This window comes from Eubalaena glacialis, chromosome 3 (genome assembly GCF_028564815.1).
Source record: "Eubalaena glacialis isolate mEubGla1 chromosome 3, mEubGla1.1.hap2.+ XY, whole genome shotgun sequence".
Lineage (NCBI taxonomy): Eukaryota > Metazoa > Chordata > Mammalia > Artiodactyla > Balaenidae > Eubalaena > Eubalaena glacialis.
In genome coordinates, this window is record NC_083718.1 from 169,540,997 (window position 1) to 169,564,245 (window position 23,249).

Consider the following 23,249-nt stretch of genomic DNA (forward strand, 5'->3'; position numbering starts at 1 on the left):
TCCCTGGGCTTCAGTGTCCTCCTCTGTAAGGGGGAACAATGATGCCACACATCTCACCGGGTCACGCGGTAACGTATGGAAAGCAGTTGGCACAGGGCTTGGCGTACAATAGGCATGTAATCAATGCTGGCAGCTATGATTATTATCACCGTTGGTCATTCCTACCTTTTTTAAAAAAAAATAAATTTATTTATTTATTTTATTTATTTATTTTTGGCTGCATTGGGTCTTCATTGCTGCGCACCGGCTTTCTCTAGTTGCAGCGAGCCGGGGCTACTCTTTGTTGTGGTGCGCGGGCTTCTCATTGCGGTGGCTTCTCTTGCTGCGGAGCACAGGCTCTAGGCACTCGGGCTCAGTAGTTGTGGCACGCGGGCTCAGTAGTTGTGGTGCATGGGCTCAGTTGCTCCGCAGCATGTGGGATCTTCCCGGACCAGGGCTCGAACCACTGTCCCCTGCATTGGCAGGCGGATTCTTAACCACTGCGCCACCAGGGAAGTCCCCATTCCTACCTTTTTAAAACTCTCCCGTGTGGTCAAGGATCTCATGATTCTGTCCTCTAGGGTTTTTCCTCCTCCTCCCTGCTGGCTCCCTTCCTGGGGCCCTCTCTTGCTGCTGGCCCCACCAGTGGCAGAGCTCCCACCGCCCGGGGACTTCCTGGGTGACCTCATGCACTGCTTGGCTCCAGTCACCCTCTTACTAGCAGCAACCAGAGATCCAGATTTCCTGGGGTCAGTTCTGACTGAAAACTTCTATCTGTTATCCCTTTAAGGTCACCAGCCAGACCCTAGCCTTTGGGCCCTGGCCTTTGGCTCAGGAAACATGATCACATGTCTATGTGCTGAAGCATATAGACTTCAGACTTCCTCCTGGATGTCCCCCACAAATATTCCCTGGGCACCTCCAACTCAGCAAGGCTAGATTCAGCAACTCCCTCCCAAGTTTGTTTTTCCTCTGATGCCCTATCTCAGTCATGGATCCATTTTGGCAGGTGTCACCCAAAACAGAAATGTGGGCTACAACATCATCACTCCCATATCCCCACCCCCATCCCGGTACCAGCCAGTCCCCAAATCCTAGGATCCTGTCCCTTAAATCTTGCTCCAGACAAGGCCTCTACCCTCATCCCCACCCCATACAAACCATTTGCTGTTCCCCTTTGTGCCCTCGGAGCCCTTCCTCCATCCCCAGCGCCCCCCCACAGGCCCCTCATCTGACCCTGCTCTGGCTCTTTCTTTTCCTCGTAAGGCATTGCCAGGAAAGCCCTGAGGGCAGGGGCCCTGCGTGACTCACAGCTGACACTCTGCCATGCAGGAGCAGGAGGAACTCCAGTCTCCATGAGTATGAATCACAGAGGCCAAGCTGTCACTGTGCAGATGAATAAACTGAGGCCCAAGAGGAGCGAGGACTGGCTTGCGGTTAAAGCAGGAGGCAGACCTGGGGCCAGAACTAAGGTCTCCGAGTCCAGCTGATGCTCCCTGGAAGGAGATGGGGACCCTGGGGCTGGGAACTGTGCTGTGCCAAGTCACCGTTCCTGAGGCCTCCACTGGGACCTGGCCATCCCCTGGTGTCTCCTCCCCTCTCCAGGCCTTGGCATATGCTGGTCCCTCCCCTAGGAAGTCCCATCCTCCATTTCTGACAAGATACTGCCCTCACCCCTCACCTCGCGTCTAACCTGATCACCACCACAGGGCCCTCCTCAGAGGCCTCAAAGTGTCCCCACAGCCTTCTCGATGAGGCGGTGCTCTCTTCTGCCCTCCTTCAGCCCCACCCAGTGCTCTCCCCGGGTCCCATTCCCGTCTGTCCATGGGGACTAGGAGCATCTCAGGCCAGGACCAGCGTCTGAGCCTTTACTGGAGAACTGGGACAGATGGGGAATGTGCGAAACAGCCTAGACTCTGCAGCTTCCCCCATCCATCCTAGAGTCCCCCTGTCTTCCCCACTCCTCCTTCCCCTGCCACTCTGCCCGGGCAAAAGCTCACATCTCAAAGGTCCTGAGCATCACGACCTGACTGGCTGAGGCACACACAGCCACTCACACAAACACCAAGTAGCCACTCTCTTATGCACATAACTCATAGTTACACACCCGATCACAGCCAGACACAGTCACCAACACAACCTCAAGGACGGACAGGCACATACCCAGAAAGACTCAGAAAGTCATCGAGAGTCACCAAGGCTCCCTCTCTCACCCTAAATACACAACGCCAAACAAAGATGCAGACTCACACAACTACAAAAGTACACACCTGGTCACACACACACACATACACAGAGTCACAAAGTCTCTCTCACACACAGACAGATACGGAGCAATACACAGTCACAGAGAAAAACAGACACACACAGTTGCACACAGGCCCCTGGAGATACAGAACAATGGGCGCATTGTCTGGGCGGGCAGCAGCTGGGGAGGAAGGAGCCGAGTGTGGATGGAGGAGGGCGTGGGGTCTGCTATACCACCCCCACTCACACCCGTAGCATCCTAAGCCTCTTCCCTCTTCCAGAAGCCGGATTCGGCTGGGACCTGGATTTGCTGAGGGATTCAGCTCCCAGGTGCCCCCTCCCCAGCCTCCTTCGATGTCTGGTGGGGGACGCTTGGGCTCCCCTGTGGACCAGCCTCCCTCTGGGTCTCTGGGGACTCGGGGTCCTTTAGCCCTGATGCTTCTCTGTCCTCCTGGAATCATCCAGGCGATTTGCCTCTCATCCCCACGGGGCAGCGCCTGGAAATCGGGAGCCTTAGCATCTGCTCCTAACCTCGGACTCCAACTCCTCCAGGACTCACACACCCTCCATCTGAGCCCTGCCAGCCGGTGCGGGCCGCGCCTGGCAGCACTGTGGGCTCCCTATTGTGGCCGAGACAGAGACGCGGGTCACAACGTCCATCCCTTAGTGGCGGTGGGTAGAGAAGTCACCGTCCTGTCAGTGAGTTGCAGTGGGGCATAGTGCCCCTTCCTCTCCCCAAAGCTAGCTCTTCTTGCCTCCCACGCTGACCAGGCAGCCCCAGATCTCAACAGAGACTCCTTCCAGGACTTTCCTTACAGCCCCCAGCCCCTTTTTGCAGGTCTCTCCAAACTCTTTCTTACCCTCAGTTACTGGTATCTGCTATGTGCCCTTGGACATGTCACTTCCCCTTTCTGAACCTCAGTGTCCTAGTTTGTAAAATGGGGGGTGCTAATGAAGCCGAGAGTATTCTGTAGTCTCAGAGTGGGGGTGGGGATGGAGGCTACAGGAATGAGTTGGTGTGTAGAAGCCACCTCAGCCCTCCCCGCCCCTCTGTTGTCAGATCTGTGGGAGTTCCTGATTTCTCAGGCCCTGGGGTGTCTCCACACCTCACAGCCTCAGGCCTCCCAGGAGGCCATACTTGTAGGAGGGAGGGGGCAAGGGAGGGACGTGCTGAGCTGTCCAGGACACAGCCTTGCTTTTGCAACACTTTGCTTCCTCCAGCCCCCATCCCCTTCCTCCTGGGGCCAAGGGCAGGCAGCCAGACACACAACTGGGGCCAGCCAGGACTCTGGGATTCCCCCTGGCCTGGACTAGGGGGAGTGGCAGGAGACTCCAGCTGGAGAGTCCCCAGCCTCCTCCACCCTGCCCCTGTCCCCGGGCTCCCCTACTCAGGCGGGGCTGACGGCTGGACTGGGCAGCTTGGGGGCTGTCCTGAAGGGGCCATCCAAGGCTCCTCCTCCTCAGGAACTGGAGTGTTTTAAGGTTTGTTGAGCGCCCCCCGCAACCCGCGGGCCTCCTCTGCCGGCTTCGGGGAACCCTGATGTAGGGGAGCAGATGTGAAGGGAGAGCACCAAAGTCAGACAGGTTATGTCCAGGTCTCTGAGCCTCAGGCTCCTCGGCTTTCAAATGGGGATGGAGATGCCCCTCAAGATCACGGCACCACCCCAGATGGGACTTTGTCATGGTCCAGGCTGAGAGCAGGAGGGACCAAAGGTGAGCTTATCTGTGGGGGCTTAGTGTGACGGGCCACCAAGAGACTGAGAGGAGGGATGAGGGACGACCTCACCAGTCTGACCAGAGTGACCCTGCGGCGGGTCAGACCTCCCAAGCTGGCCGGGACAGGCAGGCACGTGGGCGGGACCTCGGACCGGTCTCCCAGCCTGAGGGGGCACAAAACCCAGCTGGGGCCCTGCGACTTCCATGACCACATTCTCTGGAGCATAACTCGGGACCAGCCGGCTGACGAGTCTGGGCATGTGAGCCCTTCGAAGAGTTCTAGGGGGAGACTGACAGGGGCTGCCAATGCGGAACCGAGGCGATGGGGGCCACTCCAGGAGCTGGGGCGTCCACTGAGAGGTGGGCGGTGAGAGGAGGGGATGACTGCTCTGTCCTCTTTCCTCTAGGAGCCCCCCCTCCACCCACCTCGCCTCTGGGCTCGCCTCAGGGACCCGCCTCTCTCCTTCCCACCCTGGACCCCACCTGCCCCCGGGAGCCGTGTGGGTTGGGGGGACCAGACCGCCAGCGTCGCCCACCGCTCAAGTGGGGCCCGCGACTTGAGCCCGCCTCCGCCCCTCGATTGGGCGCTCATTTAAATGTCCGGCCCCGCCCCGAGCTCCGGGCGCATATATATAGGCGGCTCAGCGGGCGGCGGGCGGCATTCTGGCGCGGAGCGGAGCGGCGGCGGGTGCAGCTAGCGGGTTGGGCGCGGAGCGGGGGTGCAGCTCGGTTTTCCCCCGACACCCCTCCCCCTCAGGCGCGAGCCCCACCCCTCCGGCGGCCAGGCCCACCCGACCGAACTATCCCCTGCGGCGCGAGCCCGGGGCGGCTCCGGGCGCCCCCCAGCAGAACCCCCACCATGGGCAGCCAGAGCTCCAAGGCTCCCCGGGGCGACGTGACCGCCGAGGAGGCAGCAGGCGCTTCCCCCGCTAAGGTCAACGGACAGGTGGGTGCGCTCGGCACGGCCCGACTCGGCCCCCTCCTCTCGTACCTCGCCCCCTCTAGGGCCTCGGGCCGGGGCCGCGCGCTTTGTCCGGCCCGGGACACGCGGCGCCCCCTCCCCCGCCCGGTCCCTTTGTTCTCGGCGCCGCAGCCCCCGCGGGCGAAGCGAGGGGAGGGGCGGGGAGGGGGCGCCGGCCGGGCCCCGCCGCCTTCTTTGTTCGCGGCCCCGGCCCCCGGCGCTGCCCCCCGGCCGCCCGGAGTGCCGCGCGGGGAACAAAGGCGCTGCTGGGCCGCGCCAAGGGGGCGCCCGGGGGCCGCGGGGCGGGGGCCGGAGGGGAGGGCACTCCCCCCGCAGACTCGACCTCGATAGCCCACGGCTTTTTTTTAGGGAGGAGCCGCGAGGTGGGGAGAGCCTGAGGTGGGTGGGGGCCGTTTACACAAAGCAGGAGGCTGGGAAAATAGGCCGTCCAGGTGCGGGGAACAGCGCCCCGGGGCGGCTTCCCGCCCAATATCGGCTGCACGGCTCGCCCGCCAGCCCGGGATCCGCGGCCGCGGGCGGCCCTGCGTGGAATAGAGAGCGCGCCCCGGGGGAGGTGGGTGGGGGCCCCGGGACCCCAGCGCCTCCTGCCGGCCGCGGCCCCTGCGCGCCTGTGCGGGGCAGGAGGGAGAGGTTTGACGGGATGCCGGCTGTGGGGTGAGGCTACAACCAGGCTCTGGGGGTGCGGCGGAATGAGTCGGGACCCCGTTGCGTGGAAGAGGTCAGAGGCGGGCTGGGGGAGGGGAGTAAGAGCTCCGGCCCTCATTGCTGTCTCCTCTGCCCTGCAGGAGAACGGCCACGTGAAAAGCAATGGAGACTTATCCCCCAAAGGTGAAGGGGAGTCGACCCCCGTGAACGGAACAGAGGAGGCAGCCGGGGCCACTGGCGATGCCATCGAGCCGGCACCCCCTAGCCAGGGCGCTGAGGCCAAGGGGGAGGTCCCCCCCAAGGAGACCCCCAAGAAGAAGAAGAAATTCTCTTTCAAGAAGCCTTTCAAATTGAGTGGCCTGTCCTTCAAGAGAAATCGGAAGGAGGGAGGGGGTGATTCGTCTGCCTCCTCACCCACAGAGGAAGAGCAGGAGCAGGGGGAGATCGGTGCCTGCAGCGAGGAAGGCACTGCCCTGGAAGGGAAGGCTGCCGCCACCCCTGAGAGCCAGGAGCCCCAGGCCAAAGGGGCAGAGGCTAGCGCTGCCTCCAAGGGAGGAGACACAGAAGAGGCAGGGCCCCAGGCCGCAGAGCCATCCACTCCCTCGGGGCCGGAGAGTGGCCCTACACCAGCGAGCGAGCAGAATGAGTAGCTGGGTGGGGGCAGGTGGGTGATCTCTAAGCTGCAAAAACTGTGCTGTCCTTGTGAGGTCACTGCCTGGACCTGGTGCCCTGGCTGCCTTCCTGTGCCCAGAAAGGAAGGGGCTGTTGCCCCCTGGCCACGTTCCCTCTCCTCCTCTCCCTCCTGTGGATTCTCCCATCATCCATCTGGTCTTCCTCTTAAAGGCCAGTCGAAGATGGTCCCTTGCAGTTTCCCAAGTTAGGTTAGTGATGTGAAATGCTCCTGCTCCTGTCCCTGCCTCCTTCCCTGTCCCCACCTGTCCAGAAGGCAATTGCTGGTTTTCTTCCCCAATTCTTTTCCAAGTAGGCTTTGTTTACTCCCCAAATCCCTGAGCCAGAGGTGGGGGTGCCTACTCCCACGCCCTGAGTGTCCACCTTCCCGTTGTTTGTAGTCTCCTGTGCTGGGCCTAGTGGCCCCTGGGCTGGGGAGGACACTGCCCCTGTCTAGGTTTTTCTAAATGTCTTACTCAAGTTCGAACCTCCAGCTTGTGAATCAACTGTGTCTCTTTTTTGACTTGGTAAGCAAGTATTAAGCTTTGGGGTGGGGGGGAGGTATGTAATGTGAAACAACTTCTTGTTGTCTTTTTTTTTTTCCCCTCCCATTGTTGTAAATAACTTTTAATGGCCAAACCCCAGATTTGTAATTTTTTTTTTTTTTCTAACTGCTAAAACCATTCTCTTCCACCTGGTTTTACTGTAACATTTGGAAAAGGAATAAATGTTGTCCCTTTAGTGGTGCTTTTTAATGAGTGGTCTTCTGGGGTAGGGTGAGAAGATTGGTCTACCTCAGACCTTGAGGGGGGATTGAGACAGGTAAGTTTGTGGGGTTCTTTTGTTTTTGAGGGGTTGCCCAGATCCTCATGGACACCAGAAGGGCAGAGAAGTGGAGTCGAAATGAACCCAGGGATACTACTAGGAGACAAGCTCAGGAGGGTGTAGAAATGTACCATTTTATTACAAAGATTCTCACAAAAATGAAAATAGTATCTCAAAAAGGAAACTAGACTACCAATCTTCATCTGCAGAATTGGGGGGAGGACAGAGAGGGCAGGCAGTGTGAGTTTCTTGGCTCACTGGGGGCCAGTGGGAAGGTATGAGAACAGAATCAATCTAAAAATGGCTGATGACAAGAGCCTGAGAACAACAGGGAGTCCCTGAAGACCCAGCCACCCCTTCTAAAATGCTCAATAAGGGCACCTTTTCAAAGCTACTAAGCAGGCACTTCAAGATTTTGTCCTATGGCTACTCTAAGTGTATCCCTTCCACCCAGGTCTGGCATCCGTTATGGTTCAAAATTAAGAGTTCGGGAGGGATGGGTGGCGAGGCAGCTACTAGAAAAGCTCACCTAACACGTGTGCCCTGAGCTCAGGGCCCTGGTTCCTGTCTAGTCCCTGGGGATATTTATATTTAATATATTTTTATATAAATACACAGAGAAATAGAAAATATAAAATCTGAGGGGTTGTGGGATAAAGGTGGGGAACTTGGCAAGAAGCCAGAACTGGAGAGGTCTGTTCAGGCCAACTTGACCTCCTCCTTGACCCTGTGGAGAGAGCAGAGATTGGCATGAGATAACCCACCCTAGAGGCTTTGAGGCAAAAGTGTGGGTACAATGACTTCCACAGGACCCCGGCTGCCCAGGTGACTGCTAAAGGCTGGGGCTTCCTAGCTCTGCCTAGAACTGCAGAGACAGACAGACTGGTTCCTGAAAGAGGCCTTTGTAAGCTGGACCAGCTGTCCCTGCGCCTTCCCTCTCAGCGTGGTGGGACAAAGGGGCTGGTGCTCCAATGCCAGGGAGATGACAGACAGCTCCTTCCTCACCCTTTGGCTTCTTGCTTCTCCTCCTTGGTTTTCTCCTCTTCTGTGGCTTCTAGAACATAAGAGTGCAGGGATGGCCAAGGGCAGCCCCTCTGGAAAGACCCATGGGATCTCCACTTACTCTGAAACCCCTTCCCCAACACTACAGCTCACTGGACATACAAAAGACAGAAAAGCCCATTCCAGGCCCTCCCAGCGAGCCCTGCAGAGGACAAACAGGTTGGACCGGTTTCCCAGCCTGCTAGAGCCTGAACCCGGTGGGTGGAGGCAGCCCCCTGGGAAACTGGGGTGAAGCACTGAGAAAAGGGCTTGGGTGGTATGTGAGAGCCACGCTCCTGACCACGGGGAGCCCAGGCATGTCCCTGGCTCTGGAGCCTGGCAGGGCTCAATCAGCCAGTGAAGATGACGAATTGAGTTTCATTCTTTTGTGGGCCCTGCCACTTCTGGGAACCAGTGAAAGGCCCAAGTAGCTAAGGAAGAGCCCTAAGGAGCTGGCAGGGCCTGAGTCAGCTCCCTCCTCCCAGTGCCCTACATAAATTCCTCCTCCAGGGCCTGGGGCTCAAGATCCAAGTCCTGGCCCAACCCAAACCCACCTTTCTTCTCTTCTGGGTCTTTCTCTTTCTCATCTTCTGTTTTGACTCTCTTGGCTTTTTTGAAGTTGGAAGAGTTCTTGCGACCGCCTTCTCCCTCCTCGTCAGAGTCGGAGAACTCTTCCTCACAGGCAATTCGTTTGTCCGAGGAACAGACTGGGAGGTAATGGAAAATATGGGTGGGAGAGCAGACTCTTTATCTCAGGGTCTGCCCAGCGCTTTCTTGCATGTTCCCCCAAAAGACACCAAGGGAAGGGGACCTGGACTCTATAAATTATCCCTACAGGCACAGGTACTTGGGTTTCTCAACAGGTGGGCAGCTTGGGGAGAATGTGGAGCCAGGAACAGTGGAGGGAAGTCAGAACTGCCTGCAGAGTGGGAAGGTAGAGGCCCCTGGGTCTGGGTCTTACTTGAAATGCGCTTGTCAGGGTCTTCTTCATCCTCATCGCCACTCTCCTCTGGAATGGCATCCTCAGGAATGGCCTGCATTTGGACCCCAGGTGCGTGGGGCAGCATTCTCAGGTTCTCAAACAGTCGCTGTCTATGGCCAATGGTAGAGAGGTGGCTGGGCTCTGGTCAGGGACCAACCAGAGCCTGGAATGTTCAATTAGGGGGGTGGGGGAGGATATACTCACTTGATCTTTTCCAGGTACTCATTAGTGTTCTGGTTAGTCATATTGGAAGGACTGATGTGAAGTTTGAAATCTGGTCCAAAGTATTCGAAGTAGTCGTTGTATGGAAGCTCTAATTGGGGCGTAGGGTGAGAGAGTTAAGAGACCTGGCCACCATGAGACCCTGAGAAAAGCATTTGTAGGTTTATGTGGACCTGTGAGCCCAACTATCAAACAGAGAAGCATGCCTCCAAGATAGGGTGAGGCTTGGGTACCTATAGGATTTCAATTTTTTTTAAAGCCATTCTCCAGTGTCCACACCAGTGGTGTGTTTGTGTGCATGCGCACGTGTGTGTGTGTGTGTGTGTGTGTGTGTGTGTGTGTGTGTGTGTATGGAGCAGGCTGAAGCCCCTGGTTTAGAAAAATTTAGGCAATATTCATTGCGAGCACTCCCTCACTCACTACCCCAGTTACCCTACAGAGTATGAATTCCAAAGCTATAGATAAGCACTGATAATTTTGTCCAGACCAGCAGCCGAGGGACAGGGGACAGGGTCAACTAAAGGACTCAGAAAAAACTGACAGCTATGGTCTGAAAACCACAGGAGGACAGCAGGAGAATCAGAGTCTGAAGAGGAGAGGTTGTAGAGCCAATGGGAAAGGGGCTGTGAACTCAAGGACACGTGAGCTCCCGCGCTGCCCAGCCCAATCTGGCCCTGCAGCTATTACCATTAGGGATCTCCGTGTCCAGGGCCACAGCTGTTTCGTATGTCCAGCACCGGGCGACATTACGAATGGTGTAGCCACCTCCTCCCAGCATCAGCATAGGCAGGTTGAAGCTCTTCACAAATTCCACACACTTGGCGTGCCCTTTGGTGGGAGAAGTCGTGCCAAGTTACAGGAGCACCCAGCAGGACCCTGCCCCCCGGTCTCTATGCTACCTGGTCTCACCTTTGATGGTCAAATTGAAGCAACCTAACCGATCGCCAGACAAGGAGTCAGAGCCACACTGTAAGACGACTGCACTGGGCTGGAACATCTCCATTACTTTGGACATGACCTGAAAGGACACAACCTGGTCACTACCAACCTCAAGAAAAGCTATTTGAGGTTCAGGCTGAAAAGTGTGGGTGCAGCACTTTCTTTGGTTCCTTATCACTCACTCCTACCTTTCCACTCTCCCTCAGGCTGAGCGGTAGAGAAAAGGGAGTACCAGCCTGGGCTTCTCATTTCCCCAATTTGTTCAGTTTTCCAATTTGAGAGGATCTCCAAGAGCCTTCTAGCTCTAATAAGGAGCCTAAAACAGCCTCCTTATCAATTCCCTAGATCTTTCCCTTCTTTTGCTGCTCCAAGAAGCCCTTCTGACCCTTAGCTGCATCTGCTCTATGCATTTGATCCTACAGACTTTGAGCCTTATACTGTGAGGAGGCGCTTCACTTTTGTTTATCTCATTCTCACAACTAGATTCTAATGTAACTGAGGACAGAGACCATAACTTAGGCTTTTCTGTCGCCCTTACTACAAGGTACATAGTAGGCACCTGGTGTTTGCTAAACGACTACCTAACCTAACCTAACTAGGTTACTACTCTAGTAATGGTTCCTTATTGCTTACAGGTGAAGATTTAACTCCTCAGCATGGCATTCAAGGCTCCCTTTGAAATACTGACCCCGCCAAACATTTCCTACCACATCCTTCAACATTCCTCCCCCACATCATACTGGCCTACATACTACGTATTGGCACCTCTATGCTTCTGCTGGTGCTGTTCCCTCTGCTGAATGCCACCCCTCCCCTCCAGCCCCCGCCTCCTTCACATGGGTAACTCCTCATTTCTCAAAGTCCAGCTCAAATGTCACCACCTCTGTGAAATCATCTCTGACTACCCTTTCCCCAGCCCAGGCAGCAGTTTCTCTCTCGCTCCTCTGTTCATCCCTCAAAAACAGCACTGACCACATGCTGTCGGGGACGTGCTTGCCTCCCACACCACAGACTGTGAGGTCTTCAAGGGCATGGATCATGTCTTAGCTATTCTTGTATCCAGCAGAAGGCCTGACCCACAGAAGGCATCAGTAAATATCTGGATGAATTTTGTTCCCCTAACTGGCCATACAGCATGCAATCCAGGGTTCAAACACATCTCATTTCCAGCCAGCCTCTCAGTGGAGAGAGATCCCGAAGTACACTGGAGGTGCTTTGCTACCCCTCCCTTAGACCAATCCTGTTTATAGCCCAGTGGTGGATAAGCCTAAGCCACTTACCGGCTTGAAAATGGCCTCATAGGACTCGTCATCAATCCCATCTCGGAGCGGGTAGTTAACAGCATAATACTTGCCTTTGCCAGCCCCAATATCCTAATCAAGAAGCACATTAAAGTAAAACTGAAAGATGATGAAGCTAGGAGGAAGTTCAAGGATGAGGGCTGGAAGGCTAAGGAAAGAAGCAGTGGTTCTAAGAGAGATAAGCTGGGCCCATGAGGTGGGCCAGGGACAGAGCAGGTTAGCACCATTTCCCTCACTGGTGGAACAAGTCTAGCTCACGTCTCTGGACACACCACTGAGTCTGCACCCAGGCTGAGAATCATTTATGGGACCAGAGACTGAATATACTACCACACAGCATGAGACCTCTCCCTCTGGACTGGGTTAAAGGTGGCTGGGGGCTGGACCATAGAAATAACACCCACCCCACAACAACCCTTTCCTTTCCAGAGCGCTTTACTGCCCACTCCTCTACCCACCACTCTCCTCTCTAGGGAGGTGTGGAAGGAAAGCAGAAACGGAAGAAGAATTCTTCAAAATTGTAAAGGCTCAGTTATTATAATGCTTGCCATAGCAAACAACTGAATTAGTGCCACTTTTTCACCCAAGGGCCACTGGCATGGCAAAATGGCTGGTTTCATTGTATTCATGCTCTCACAAGCAGAACAGTTTAATGAATCAGCTTCCAGGGATTCTTATCCTGAGGTCCATGGATGGGCTTCAGTGGGAGGAGGTGTCTATTAACTATTTGATATCAAATGTAAAATTTCATGTACTTATGGGGAGAGAGTACGTAGCTTTCAGTCAGATGGTCAAAGGGGAGGGTAACCTAAAAATATTAAGAACCCTTGAGATGGTCCATAAAGGTCCCAATTCCTAGCCCATGGGAGAGAACCTGATGTTTCTAGCCTAAAATTCAAGCTGTCTGGGACAGGTGAATAGTGTAATGCAACTCAGCTGTGGCCAGGAGGGAAGTGCAATAGTCAGGAGACCCCCATCCCTTCCAACCCTTTATGTACCATCATTCCCTTCCTCCAGAATAAGAGAGGGAAAGAGACCATGGCAGGTGTCCCAGGCTGGGGTGTGGTATTCTGAATGGCAGAAGACGCAGGAAGTGGTTTTTGGTGACATGAGATAGGAGAGTTAAGAGCTGGCAGCTGAGGGTGAGCTGGTTGGCCCCTGAAGGGAGTTCTCACCCGTAGGTCCCCAGTTCCTGGGAAGTACTCTCCATATTTATGAAAGGACACAGTCATGACTCGGTCTGTGGTATAGAAGGCCTCTTCCACGCCATCGCCGTGGTGAATATCAATGTCAATATACAGCACCCTCTGGTGATACCTAGGATCAGAAGGGGGTCAGGGGGTTCTGGGGGCTCTTTGGGAGTGGGACGCGCCAAGGGCGCCAGGTCCCAGCTTACCGGGCTGGCTGCCTCCCTCAGGTATCTCTAAGCACCAGAGACGTGGAAACTGGCTGAAGGAAGGTGGAAGAGCGGCAGGGTGTCTCCAGAGGCCTGACCAAGCCGATCAAGTCCGATCTTCCTACTCTACAGCCAGGGTCAACTCCAGCCACACAGGGACACTCTGGAGGCAGGATCTGAGCAGCGCCTGCCCCTGATCTTGCCGTGGGCTCAGATCAAATCAAGACCCCGTCAAGGAGAGGATGGCCAGAGACACTCACCGAACACATCCTAGCCAGCACACTGCTAGGAAAAGCAAACTAGGGAGGCAAGCCCGGGGGAGAGGGAAATGGGAACCTGGCCTAAGGTGCTCCTCCAAGAGACAAGGCCAGGAAGGCATACTTTAGCAGTTCCAGGATGGCCAAGACGATATCATTGACGTAACAGAAGCCAGATGCCTCGGACTTCTTTGCATGGTGTAGGCCCCCAGCCCAATTCACAGCGATGTCCGTCTGCTGCTTATTAAGTTTCACGGCACTTGCTGGACGTGGGAAGAAAGAACACAAGCCTGTTATCAAGCCACTCTCTCCCTTTCCCCCAAGAAGCCAAGGGAACCCAGTGAGAGGTAGGACCTGCCTATTCAACAGCTGTATTGTACAATTCACAAGCCAGTCCTCTCCCCCTACCCTATTCCAACAGGAATAAACATGATATTGGCTACTCTAAAAAAACTGTTTTCCGAACTGAAGGTGGTAACTCACTAGTAGGCCTTAAAATTGGTTTAGTGGGTTATGATTAGTATATATATTTTTAAATGAGACAGACTAGAATAAAAATATCGGAATAACAGTAAAGGTAACCACTGTTTTGTGAAACTGGCTTCAGAGTGAGAGAGGGTGTTGTGCACGTGCATGCATAACCTGGATTGCAAGTGTAAATACTTCTAAATGTGGTCATGGTCAAAATATTTTGAAGATATCAAATGTAGTAGAGGCTTAAAGTACAAATAGGTCCAAGAAGAAGTGAGAGAGAAATACACACTATGTGTGCAAGTGCCTTTGTGGCAATATAACGTTAACAGCAATAAAAACATAGAGGGAATTCCCTGGCGGTTCAGTGGTTAGGACTCCACGCTTCCACTGCCGGGGGCCGGGGTTCAATCCCTGGTCAGGGAACTAAGATCCCCCAAGCCGCATGGAGTGGCCAAAAATAAATAAATTTAAAAATTAAATAAATAAAAAGATTTACTGAGTAAAAAATGTAGGCACAAAACTATACATATATATGACACATTTTTTGTAAAATATAGATGTATATATGTTATGTCCAAATATATGCACACAGAAAAAAGCATGGATGTACAAACACCAAAATGGTAACGATGGTTATCTGTTGACAGTGTGATTGTAGTCAATTTTTTTCCCTGTGCACTTCTCTGTTTTCTGAGATTATATTAGGAGGTGGTAGCGAGGGGGGAGGAGAAAAAACAATGATCATAGAAAAATAAACATTTGTTAAGAAAGGGTAGAGTGGGATTTCCCTGGTGGTCCAGTGGGTAAGACTCCGCGCTCCCAATGCAGGGGGCCCAGGTTCGATCACCTGTTGGGGAACTAGATCTCGCATGCATGTTGTAACTAAAGATCCCACACGCTGCAACTAAGACCCAGTGCAGCCAAAATTAATTAATTAATTTAAAAAAAAAAAAAAAACTTCCTAAATTTTAAAAGAAAAAAAAAAGAAAGCGTAGAGTGATCCTGGAGGTAATCTAGACATTACTAATGGAAGTGGGAGATGTGTGGGGAGTATTTCTGACCTCTAAAGGTAATTACCATGCTCTTTTGTAAGACACAGATGATGAGACTTCCCATTTTTATAGCACTGTGCAGTTCACAAGTTACTTTTATGTACAGCATCTCAACAAGCCCATGAGGTCTGCAGAGAGTTCCTGTATATAGGATGTCTTGCTAGGAGAGGACAGCCAAGGACACCTGTCTGTACCATGTCAGATTGAACCTGGGCTGGGACTAAACCAGAAGGACATTTCCAAGACCTAAGGTAAAAACTCACAGGACCATTTTACATGGTCACAGGTCAGCCTCACTGGGACAGTGGCCTAAAAGACAGACCTCACTAGTACAACCCAGCACAGCCTTTAAGGAGGGATGTATATTCCTTACCCACAGAGCCACCAGTAGATAGCTGACAGAACTCAAAGAGGCCATCAAATACCGGACAGTCCTCACCAACGTTAACTTGAAAAAACATAGGAAAAGATTAGTTTCCACAATTTCCTTTAGTTTTTGTTTACATATTTATGAGCTGATGGAAAAAATGCAGAATTTGGATTCAGAAGGCTTGGGTTCTTGTCCAGGCTCTACTACTTACTGGCTGTGTGACTGGGTCCAGTCATTTAACTTTCTTGAGCTTTGGTTCATTATCTATAACTAGCAGTAATGACATCCACCTTACCCAATTGTTGAGAAGATTGATAGAAATCTTATATGGGGAAGCATTTAGCAAGTAAGTACTTGGAAAGTGTTGGTTCATTCCTGAGGGAGAAAAATATAGGCCTTATTCCAGCCTGGGTTTGTTCCTGGACCTCACTCCAGCTGGCCAACAAGGAAGTGAAGAACAGAGACCTATACTGTCATCCACTGGATGCTTAACAACGTGCCGGACACTACGCTCAGTGCTTTAAGTACCTGGTGTCGTTTATCCTCACACACCTGAGGTAGGATTTGGTCCTATTTTATAAATGGGGAAACAGGCTCAAAGAGGTGAACTGTCAGTAAATGGCAGAGGCAGTATTCAAGGATTGGTCTGCCTGTCCTAAAAGCCTACGAAAATATACTCTGGCCTCTTCCCCAGTAATTTCACATACACAGTCTCATTTGATCCTCCTAACGACCCCATAAAAGCTGGACGAGACAAATATCAACCCCACTGCGCAGAGGAACAAACGGATGTGGAGAAGTTAAGTGACTCGCCCAAGGTTATATAACCAGGCAGTGGTAGAACCAGAGTCCAGGTGTCTTGACTCCCACAGTCCAGTGCTCTTTCTACTATACCAAGTGACAACTGGAGGAAAGTTATTTCAGGCCTAAGGGGTAAAAGTACAAACTAACACATAATGTGGAAACACATGCGAACAATAATGCAAATAAAATGAAAAAGACAGGAAGGGAAGCACACCTGAAGGCTGTAGACTCAGAGCTACAGAGGAACCTTATGGCTCCAAGTCTGCTCTCACAGAAAAGGAAACTGCTGAGACATCAATGATACACAGAAGTTAGAGGCAGGGGTGGGGCTAAATCCTTGTTCTCTTGTCCCAGCCTTCCCATTGCATGCACTATTATCAACAGGGGTTCCCAAAGTAGAGCAAGGAGGAGGAGTCCTAGGATGAGGAGGGTAGGAGAGCCCAGCTTAGACTGTGGTGACCTCCTGAGACACAGCTGAAGCTCAAGGTTTGCAATAACCACAAGAGTTACCACCTCTGGCACTGCCCTAAACTCGGAAGGTGCTCTGATCTGGTGCCCTGCCAAGCACAGTGCTCCGAGGAAGGGTGGCATGCGTATGGGGGTAAGCAGTAGGTGGCTCTCTCCCCCACTTCCCAGGTAAACACTGGGAGGCTGTGTCAATAAGAACTTTGGTCCCTGAGGCCAGGCTATATATTTATCCATCGGCAATTGATTTCCCTCTCTGGCTGCTTCCTCCTTCAGTGGGTTTGGGCTGTCTGGGTTTCCAAAGCTTTGCTTATACTATTTGAGATGTGGAGCTCCCATGACAAGAAATTGGTATTTTAGAAACGAGAAAAAATATATTCCTTCAGGCCCCAAACCAACATGTGGCTCAAATGGCCAGTCCATTATTCCCAGCTCAAGGGAGCTGTGTGATTACAGATGGAAAAGGTGTAAAATGGGAGAGCAGACCCTCACTTGGGACTAATCTGTGAGACTACGGAGGACTTTTCTATGGGTCTTCCCTCTTCCCACTATAAATACTTCTCTCATTCTTAGGCTGGCTTTAGACTGACGGGGAGCAATACTGGGTGAGAGACGGGGGAGCAGACGTAGGTCAAGAAGGCACTAAAAAGCATACTGCAGAAACAGACACATGGGGTTAAACACTGCCTTCAGGATAGTGCTTACACCTTGGTGGTGGTGGGAATGGGGTGGAGAGGGGAGTAGAAGAGAAAGGGCATGTGATCAAAAAGAGGTGCCCAGGGGGGCTTCAACTGTACTGGCAATGTTTTCTTTCTTAGGCTGGTTGTAGGGACATGGATGATCATTGTATTATTTTTTATATTTTTTGTGTGTGTGTCTGAAATATTTTATGTGCAACATATTTAAAAATAGTCCAGAATCAGGAAACCAGAGTTCCATTCTCCATTCTACCACTATCTTGCTGTGTGACCCTGGGAAAGTCATTTCACCTCCCTGGGTTTCAGTTTATACATCTACAAAATGGACAAGAATGCCTCCAAATTTTACCAGCACAAGTCCCTTTTATCACGTTTCTACCATAAGCCTCATGTTTTGATAGACTATCTGCCAAAAATAAAAATTGCATTTATTTATGTTCCCATTTTTAATTATTAAAAATTATGTCAGAACTTCTGATTAAGATTCTCAAATTCTCAAAGTGACCACAAAGCATTTAAATTACATTCTAGCCAAGAGCAAGGAAACCTGACTTATTTGGTCTTATTACAGGTATTAACTTCCTAGGTTAGGTGTTGGTAAATACTGAAAAAAGAGCTAAGCTCTTCATCCCTGTTATTGTCCCTGTAGACACCCCTGGTTATAAAGCACTGCACTAGTGACATCTCTCTGAATCAAGTCAGTAAGGTGCCTTGAAGTCCTTAGAGAGCCTCATCCTTTTTTTTTTTTTAATTTTTGAATTTTATTCTTTTTTTTTTTTATATTTTCTTTTTCTTTTCTTTTTTTTAAATTATTTTGTGTCCCTCATGACTTTTAAAGAGGGCTCTTTTTTTTTTTTTAATTTATTTTATTTATTTATTTTTGGCTGCGTTGGGTCTTCGTTGCTATGTGCGGGCTTTCTCCAGTTGTGGTGAGTGGGGGCTACTCTTCGTTGTGGTGTGCAGGCCTCTCATTGCAGTGGCCTCTCCTGCTGTGGAGCACAGGCTCTAGGCACGCGGGCTCAGTAGTTGCGGCACGTGGGCTTCAGTAGTTGTGGCTCGTGGGCTCTAGAGTGCAGGCTCAGCAGTTGTGGCACACAGGCTTAGTTGCTCCGTGGCATGTGGGATCTTCCCAGACCAGGGCTCGAACGCGTATCCCCTGCCTTGGCAGGCGGATTCTCAACCACTGCGCCACCAGGGAAGCCCTATTCTATTTTTTTATACAGCAGGTTCTTATCAGTTATCTATTTTATACATATTAGTGTATATATGTCAATCCCAATCTCCCAATTCATCCCGCCACCACCACTCCCCCGTGCCACTTTCCCCCCCTGGTGTCCATACGTTTGTTCTCTACATCTGTGTCTCTATTTCTGCCCTGCAAACCAGTTCATCTGTACCATTTTTCTAGGTTCCACATATATGCGTTAATATACGATATTTGTTTTTCTCTTTCTGACTTACTTCACTCTGTATGACAGTCTCTAGATCCATCCACGTCTCTACAAATGACCCAATTTCGTTCCTTTTTATGGCTGAGTAATATTCCATTGTATATATGTACCACATCTTCTTTATCCATTCGTCTGTCAATGGGCATTTAGGTTGCTTCCATGACCTGGCTATTGCAAATAGTGCTGCAATGAACATTGGGGTGCATGTGTCTTTTTGAATTATGGTTTTCTCTGGGTATCTGCCCAGTAGTGGGATTGCTGGGCCATCTGGTAATTCTATTTTTAGTTTTTTAAGGAACCTCCATACTGTTCTCCATAGTGGCTGTATCAATTTACATTCCCACCAACAGTGCAAGAGGGTTCCCTTTTCTCCACACCCTCTCCAGCATTTGTTGTTTATAGATTTTCTGATGATGCCCATTCTAACTGGTGTGAGGTGATACCTCATTGTAGTTTTGGTTTGCATTTCTCTAATAATTAGTGATGTTGAGCAGCTTGTCATGTGCTTCTTCTCTCTTCTTTGGGGAAATGTCTATTTAGGTCCTCTGCCCATTTTTTGATTGAGTTGTTTGTTTTTTTAATATTGAGCTGCATGAGCTGTTTATATATTTTGGAGATTAATCCTTTGTCCGTTGATCTGTTTGCAAATATTTTCTCCCATTCTGAGAGTTGTCTTTTCGTCTTGTTTATAGTTTCCTTTGCTGTGCAAGAGCTTTTAAGTTTCATTAGGTCCCATTTGTTTATTTTTGTTTTTATTTCCATTTCTCTAGGAGGTGGGTCAAAAAAGATCTCACTGTGATTTATGTCAAAGAGTGTTCTTCCTATGTTTTCCTCTAAGAGTTTTATAGTGTCCAGTCTTACATTTAGGTCTCTAATCCATTTTGAGTTTATTTTTGTGTATGGTGTTAGGGAGTGTTCTAGTTTCATTCTTTTAAATGTAGCTGTCCAGTTTTCCCAGCACCACTTATTGAAGAGACTCTCTTTTCTCCATTGTATATCCTTGCCTCCTTTGTTATAGATTAGTTGACCATAGGTGCGTGGGTTTATATTTGGGCTTTCTATCCTGTTCCATTGATCTATATTTCTGTTCTTGTGCCAGTACCATATTGTCTTGATTACTGTAGCTTTGCAGTATAGTCTGAAGTCAGGGAGTCTGATTCCTCCAGCTCCGTTTTTTTCCCTCAAGACTGCTTTGGCTATTCGGGGTCTTTTGTGGCTCCATACAAATTTTAAGATTTTACGTTCTAGTTCTGTAAAAAATGCCACTGGTAATATGATAGGGATTGCATTGAATCTGTGGGTTGCTTTGGATAGTATAGTCATCTTCACAATATTGATTCTTCCAATCCAAGAACATGGTATATCTCTCCATCTGTTTGTGTCATCTTTGATTTCTTTCATCAGTGTCTTATGGTTTTCTGCGTACAGGTCTTTTGTCTCCCTAGGTAGGTTTATTCCTAGGTATTTTATTCTTTTTGTTGCAGTGGTAAATGGGAGTGGTTCCTTAATTTCTCTTTCAGATTTTTCATCATTAGTGTATAGGAATGCAAGAGATTTCTGTGCATTAATTTTGTATCCTGCAACTTTGCCAAATTCATTGATTAGCTCTAGTAGTTTTCTGGTGGCATGTTTAGGATTCTCTATGTATAGTATCATGTCATCGGCAAACAGTGACAGTTTTACTTCTTCTTTTCCAATTAGTATTCCTTTTATTTCTATTTCTTATCTGATTGCCGTGGCTAGGACTTCCAAAACTATGTTGAATAATAGTGGCGAGAGTGGACATCCTTGTCCTTTTCCTGACCTTAGAGGAAATGCTTTCAGTTTTTCACCATTGAGAATGATGTTTGCTGTGGGTTTGTCATATATGGCCTCTATTATGTTGAGGTAGGTTCCCTCTATGCCCACTTTCTGGAGAGTTTTTATCATAAATGGGTGATGAATTTTGTCAAAAGCTTTTTCTGCATCTATTGAGATGATCATATGGTTTTTCTTCTTCAGTTTGTTAATATGGTGTATCACATTAATTGATTTGCATATATTGAAGAATCCTTGCATCCATGGGATAAATCCCACATGATCATGGTATATGATCCTTTTCATGTGTTGTTGGATTCTGTTTGCTAGTATTTTGTTGAGGATTTTGCATCTATATTCATCAGTGATATTGGCCTGTAGTTTTCTTTTTTTGTGACATCTTTATCTGGATTTGTTATCAGGGTGATAGTGGCCTCATAGAATGAGTTTGAGAGCGTTCTTTCCTCTGCAATTTTTTGGAAGAGTTTGAGAAGGATGGGTGTTAGCTCTTCGCTAAATGTTTGACAGAATTCACCTGTGAAGCCATCTGGTCGTGGACTTTTGTTTGTTGGAAGATATATATATTTTTTAATATGTGGTTCTTTTGTGTATTTTTTTCTCATTTATTTTTGGCTGCGTTGGGTGTTCATTGCTGCACGCAGGCTTTCTCTAGTTGCAGCGAGCAGGGGCTGTTCTTTGTTGCGGAGCATGGGCTCTAGGAGCGTGGGCTTCAGCAGTTGTGGCGCACGGGCTTCATTGCTCCGCGCCATGTGGGATCTTCCCAGACCAGGGGTCGAACCTGTGTCCCTGCATTGGCAGGCAGATTCTTAACCACTGTGCCACCAGGGAAGCCCCTGTTGGAAGATTTTTAATCACAGTTTCAATTTTATTACTTGTGATTGGTCTGTTCATATTTTCTGTTTCTTCCTGGTTCAGTCTTGGAAGGTTATACCTTTCTAAGAATTTGTCCATTTCTTCCAGGTTGTCCATTTTATTGGCACAGAGCTGCTTGTAGTACTCTCTTAGGATGCTTTGTATTTCTGCGGTGTCTGTTGTAACTTCTCCTTTTCCATTTCTAATTTTATTGATTTGAGTCCTCTCCCTCTTTTTCTTGATGTGTCTGGCTAAAGGTTTATCAAGACAGCCTCATCTTTTTTTTTTTTTTTAACATCTTTATGGGAGTGTAATTGCTTTACAATGTTGTGTTAGTTTCTGCTTTATAACAAAGTGAATGAGCTATACATATACATGTATCCCCATATCTCCTCCCTCTTGCGTCGCCCTCCCAACCTCTGTATCCCACCCCTCTAGGTGGTCACAAAGCACCGAGCTGATCTCCCTGTGCTATGCGGCTGCTTCACACTAGCTATCTATTTTACATTTGGTAGTGTATATATGTCAATGCCACTCTCTCACTTCATCCCAGCTTACCCTTCCCCCTCCCCATGTCCTCAAGTCCATTCTCTATGTCTGCTTCTTTATTCCTGTCCTGCCCCTAGTTTCTTCAGAACCATTTTTTTTTTTTTTTTTAAGATTCCATATATATGTGTTAGCATACGGTATTTGTTTTTCTCTTTCTAACTTACTTCACTCTGTATGACAGACTCTAGGTCCACCCACCTCACTACAAATAACTCAATTTCGTTTCTTTTTATGGCTGAGTAATATTCCATTGTTTATATGTGCCACATCTTCTTTGTCGATGGACACTTAGGTTGCTTCCATGTCCTGGCTATTGTAAATAGAGCTGCAATGAACATTGTGGTACATGACTCTTTTTGAATTATGGTTTTCTCAGGGTATATGCCCAGTAGTGGGATTGCTGGGTCGTATGGTAGTTCTATTTTTAGTTTTTTAAGGAACCTCCATACTGTTCTCCATAGTGGCTGTATCAATTTACATTCCCACCAACAGTGCAAGAGTGTTCCCTTTTCTCCACACCCTCTCCAGCATTTATTGTTTGTAGATTTTTTGATGGTGGCCATTCTGACTGGTGTGAGGTGATACCTCATTGTAGTTTTGATTTGCATTTCTCTAATGATTAGTGATGTTGAGCATCCTTTCATGTGTTTGTTGGCAATCTGTATATCTTCTTTGGAGAAATGTCTATTTAGGTCTTCTGCCCATTTTTGGATTGGGTTGTTTGTTTTTTTGATATTGAGCTGCATGAGCTGCTTGTAAATTTTGGAGATTAATCCTTTGTCAGTTGCTTCATTTGTAAATATTTCCTCCCATTCGGAGGGTTGTCTTTTCGTCTTATGTTTTCCTTTGCTGTGCAAAAGCTTTTAAGTTTCATTAGGTCCCATTTGTTTATTTTTGTTTTTATTTCCATTTCTCTAGGAGGTGGGTCAAAAAGGATCCTCCTGTGATTTATGTCATAGAGTGTTCTGCCTATGTTTTCTTCTAAGAGTTTTATAGTGTCTGGCCTTACATTTAGGTCTTTAATCCATTTTGAGTTTATTTTTGTGTATGGTTCTAATTTGATTCTTTTACATGTAGCTGTCCAGTTTTCCCAGCACCACTTAATGAAGAGGCTGTCTTTTCTCCATTGTATATTCTTGCCTCCTTCATCAAAAATAAGGTGACCACATGTGTGTAGGTTAATCTCTGGGCTTTCTATCCTTTTCCATTGATCTATATTTCTGTTTTTGTGCCAGTACCATACTGTCTTGATTACTGTAGCTTTGTAGTATAGTCTGAGGTCCAGGAGCCTGATTTCTCCAGCTCCGTTTTTCTTTCTCAAGATTGCTTTGGCTATTCAGGGTCTTTTGTGTTTCCATACAAATTGTGCGATTTTTTGTTCTAGTTCTGTGAAAAATGCCATTGGTAGTTTGATAGGGATTGCACTGAATCTGTAGAGAGCCTCATCCTTTTTACCCCCACCTTCAATGACAAAAAATCTCAGACCTCATTTTTCAATGCACAACTTTAGAATGC

The 23,249-nt window shown here is 49.4% G+C and overlaps 2 protein-coding genes across 3 annotated transcripts in view; one reads left to right on the forward strand and one right to left on the reverse strand.

Moving 5' to 3' along the window:
• The first annotated feature begins 4,612 nt into the window (after positions 1–4,612).
• Positions 4,613–6,979, forward strand: MARCKSL1 (MARCKS like 1). The gene is made up of 2 exons (XM_061186859.1): positions 4,613–4,888; positions 5,710–6,979. Exons 1-2 carry the CDS (start codon positions 4,802–4,804, stop codon positions 6,217–6,219), a joined length of 597 nt encoding a protein of 198 aa, XP_061042842.1. The 5' UTR covers positions 4,613–4,801; the 3' UTR covers positions 6,220–6,979.
• A 193-nt stretch (positions 6,980–7,172) lies between these two features.
• The window catches only part of HDAC1 (histone deacetylase 1), a 42,471-nt gene continuing 26,394 nt past the window's right edge, over positions 7,173–23,249 (reverse strand). Inside the window, exons 4-14 of one of the 2 annotated variants that reach the window (XM_061184552.1) lie at positions 15,101–15,175; positions 13,326–13,464; positions 12,724–12,865; positions 11,528–11,620; positions 10,218–10,326; positions 9,996–10,136; positions 9,291–9,399; positions 9,066–9,196; positions 8,659–8,811; positions 8,069–8,117; positions 7,173–7,790 (exon numbers count right to left, since the gene is read on the reverse strand). In XM_061184552.1, coding sequence (XP_061040535.1) covers positions 7,763–7,790; positions 8,069–8,117; positions 8,659–8,811; positions 9,066–9,196; positions 9,291–9,399; positions 9,996–10,136; positions 10,218–10,326; positions 11,528–11,620; positions 12,724–12,865; positions 13,326–13,464; positions 15,101–15,175 — 1,169 coding nt within the window. In that variant the 3' untranslated portion in view covers positions 7,173–7,762. The remainder of the gene's footprint in view (positions 7,791–8,068; positions 8,118–8,658; positions 8,812–9,065; positions 9,197–9,290; positions 9,400–9,995; positions 10,137–10,217; positions 10,327–11,527; positions 11,621–12,723; positions 12,866–13,325; positions 13,465–15,100; positions 15,176–23,249) is intronic. The other variant, XM_061184553.1, reaches the window with a different exon arrangement.

What these genes read in the sequence shown, in the direction of transcription:
- MARCKSL1 (XM_061186859.1), top strand. Translation starts at nt 4,802, where the DNA reads ATGGGCAGCCAGAGCTCCAAGGCTCCCCGGGGCGACGTGACCGCCGAG. An exon ending in CCGCTAAGGTCAACGGACAG is followed by an intron (nt 4,889 to 5,709) that starts GTGGGTGCGCTC and finishes TCTGCCCTGCAG; the next exon opens with GAGAACGGCCACGTGAAAAG.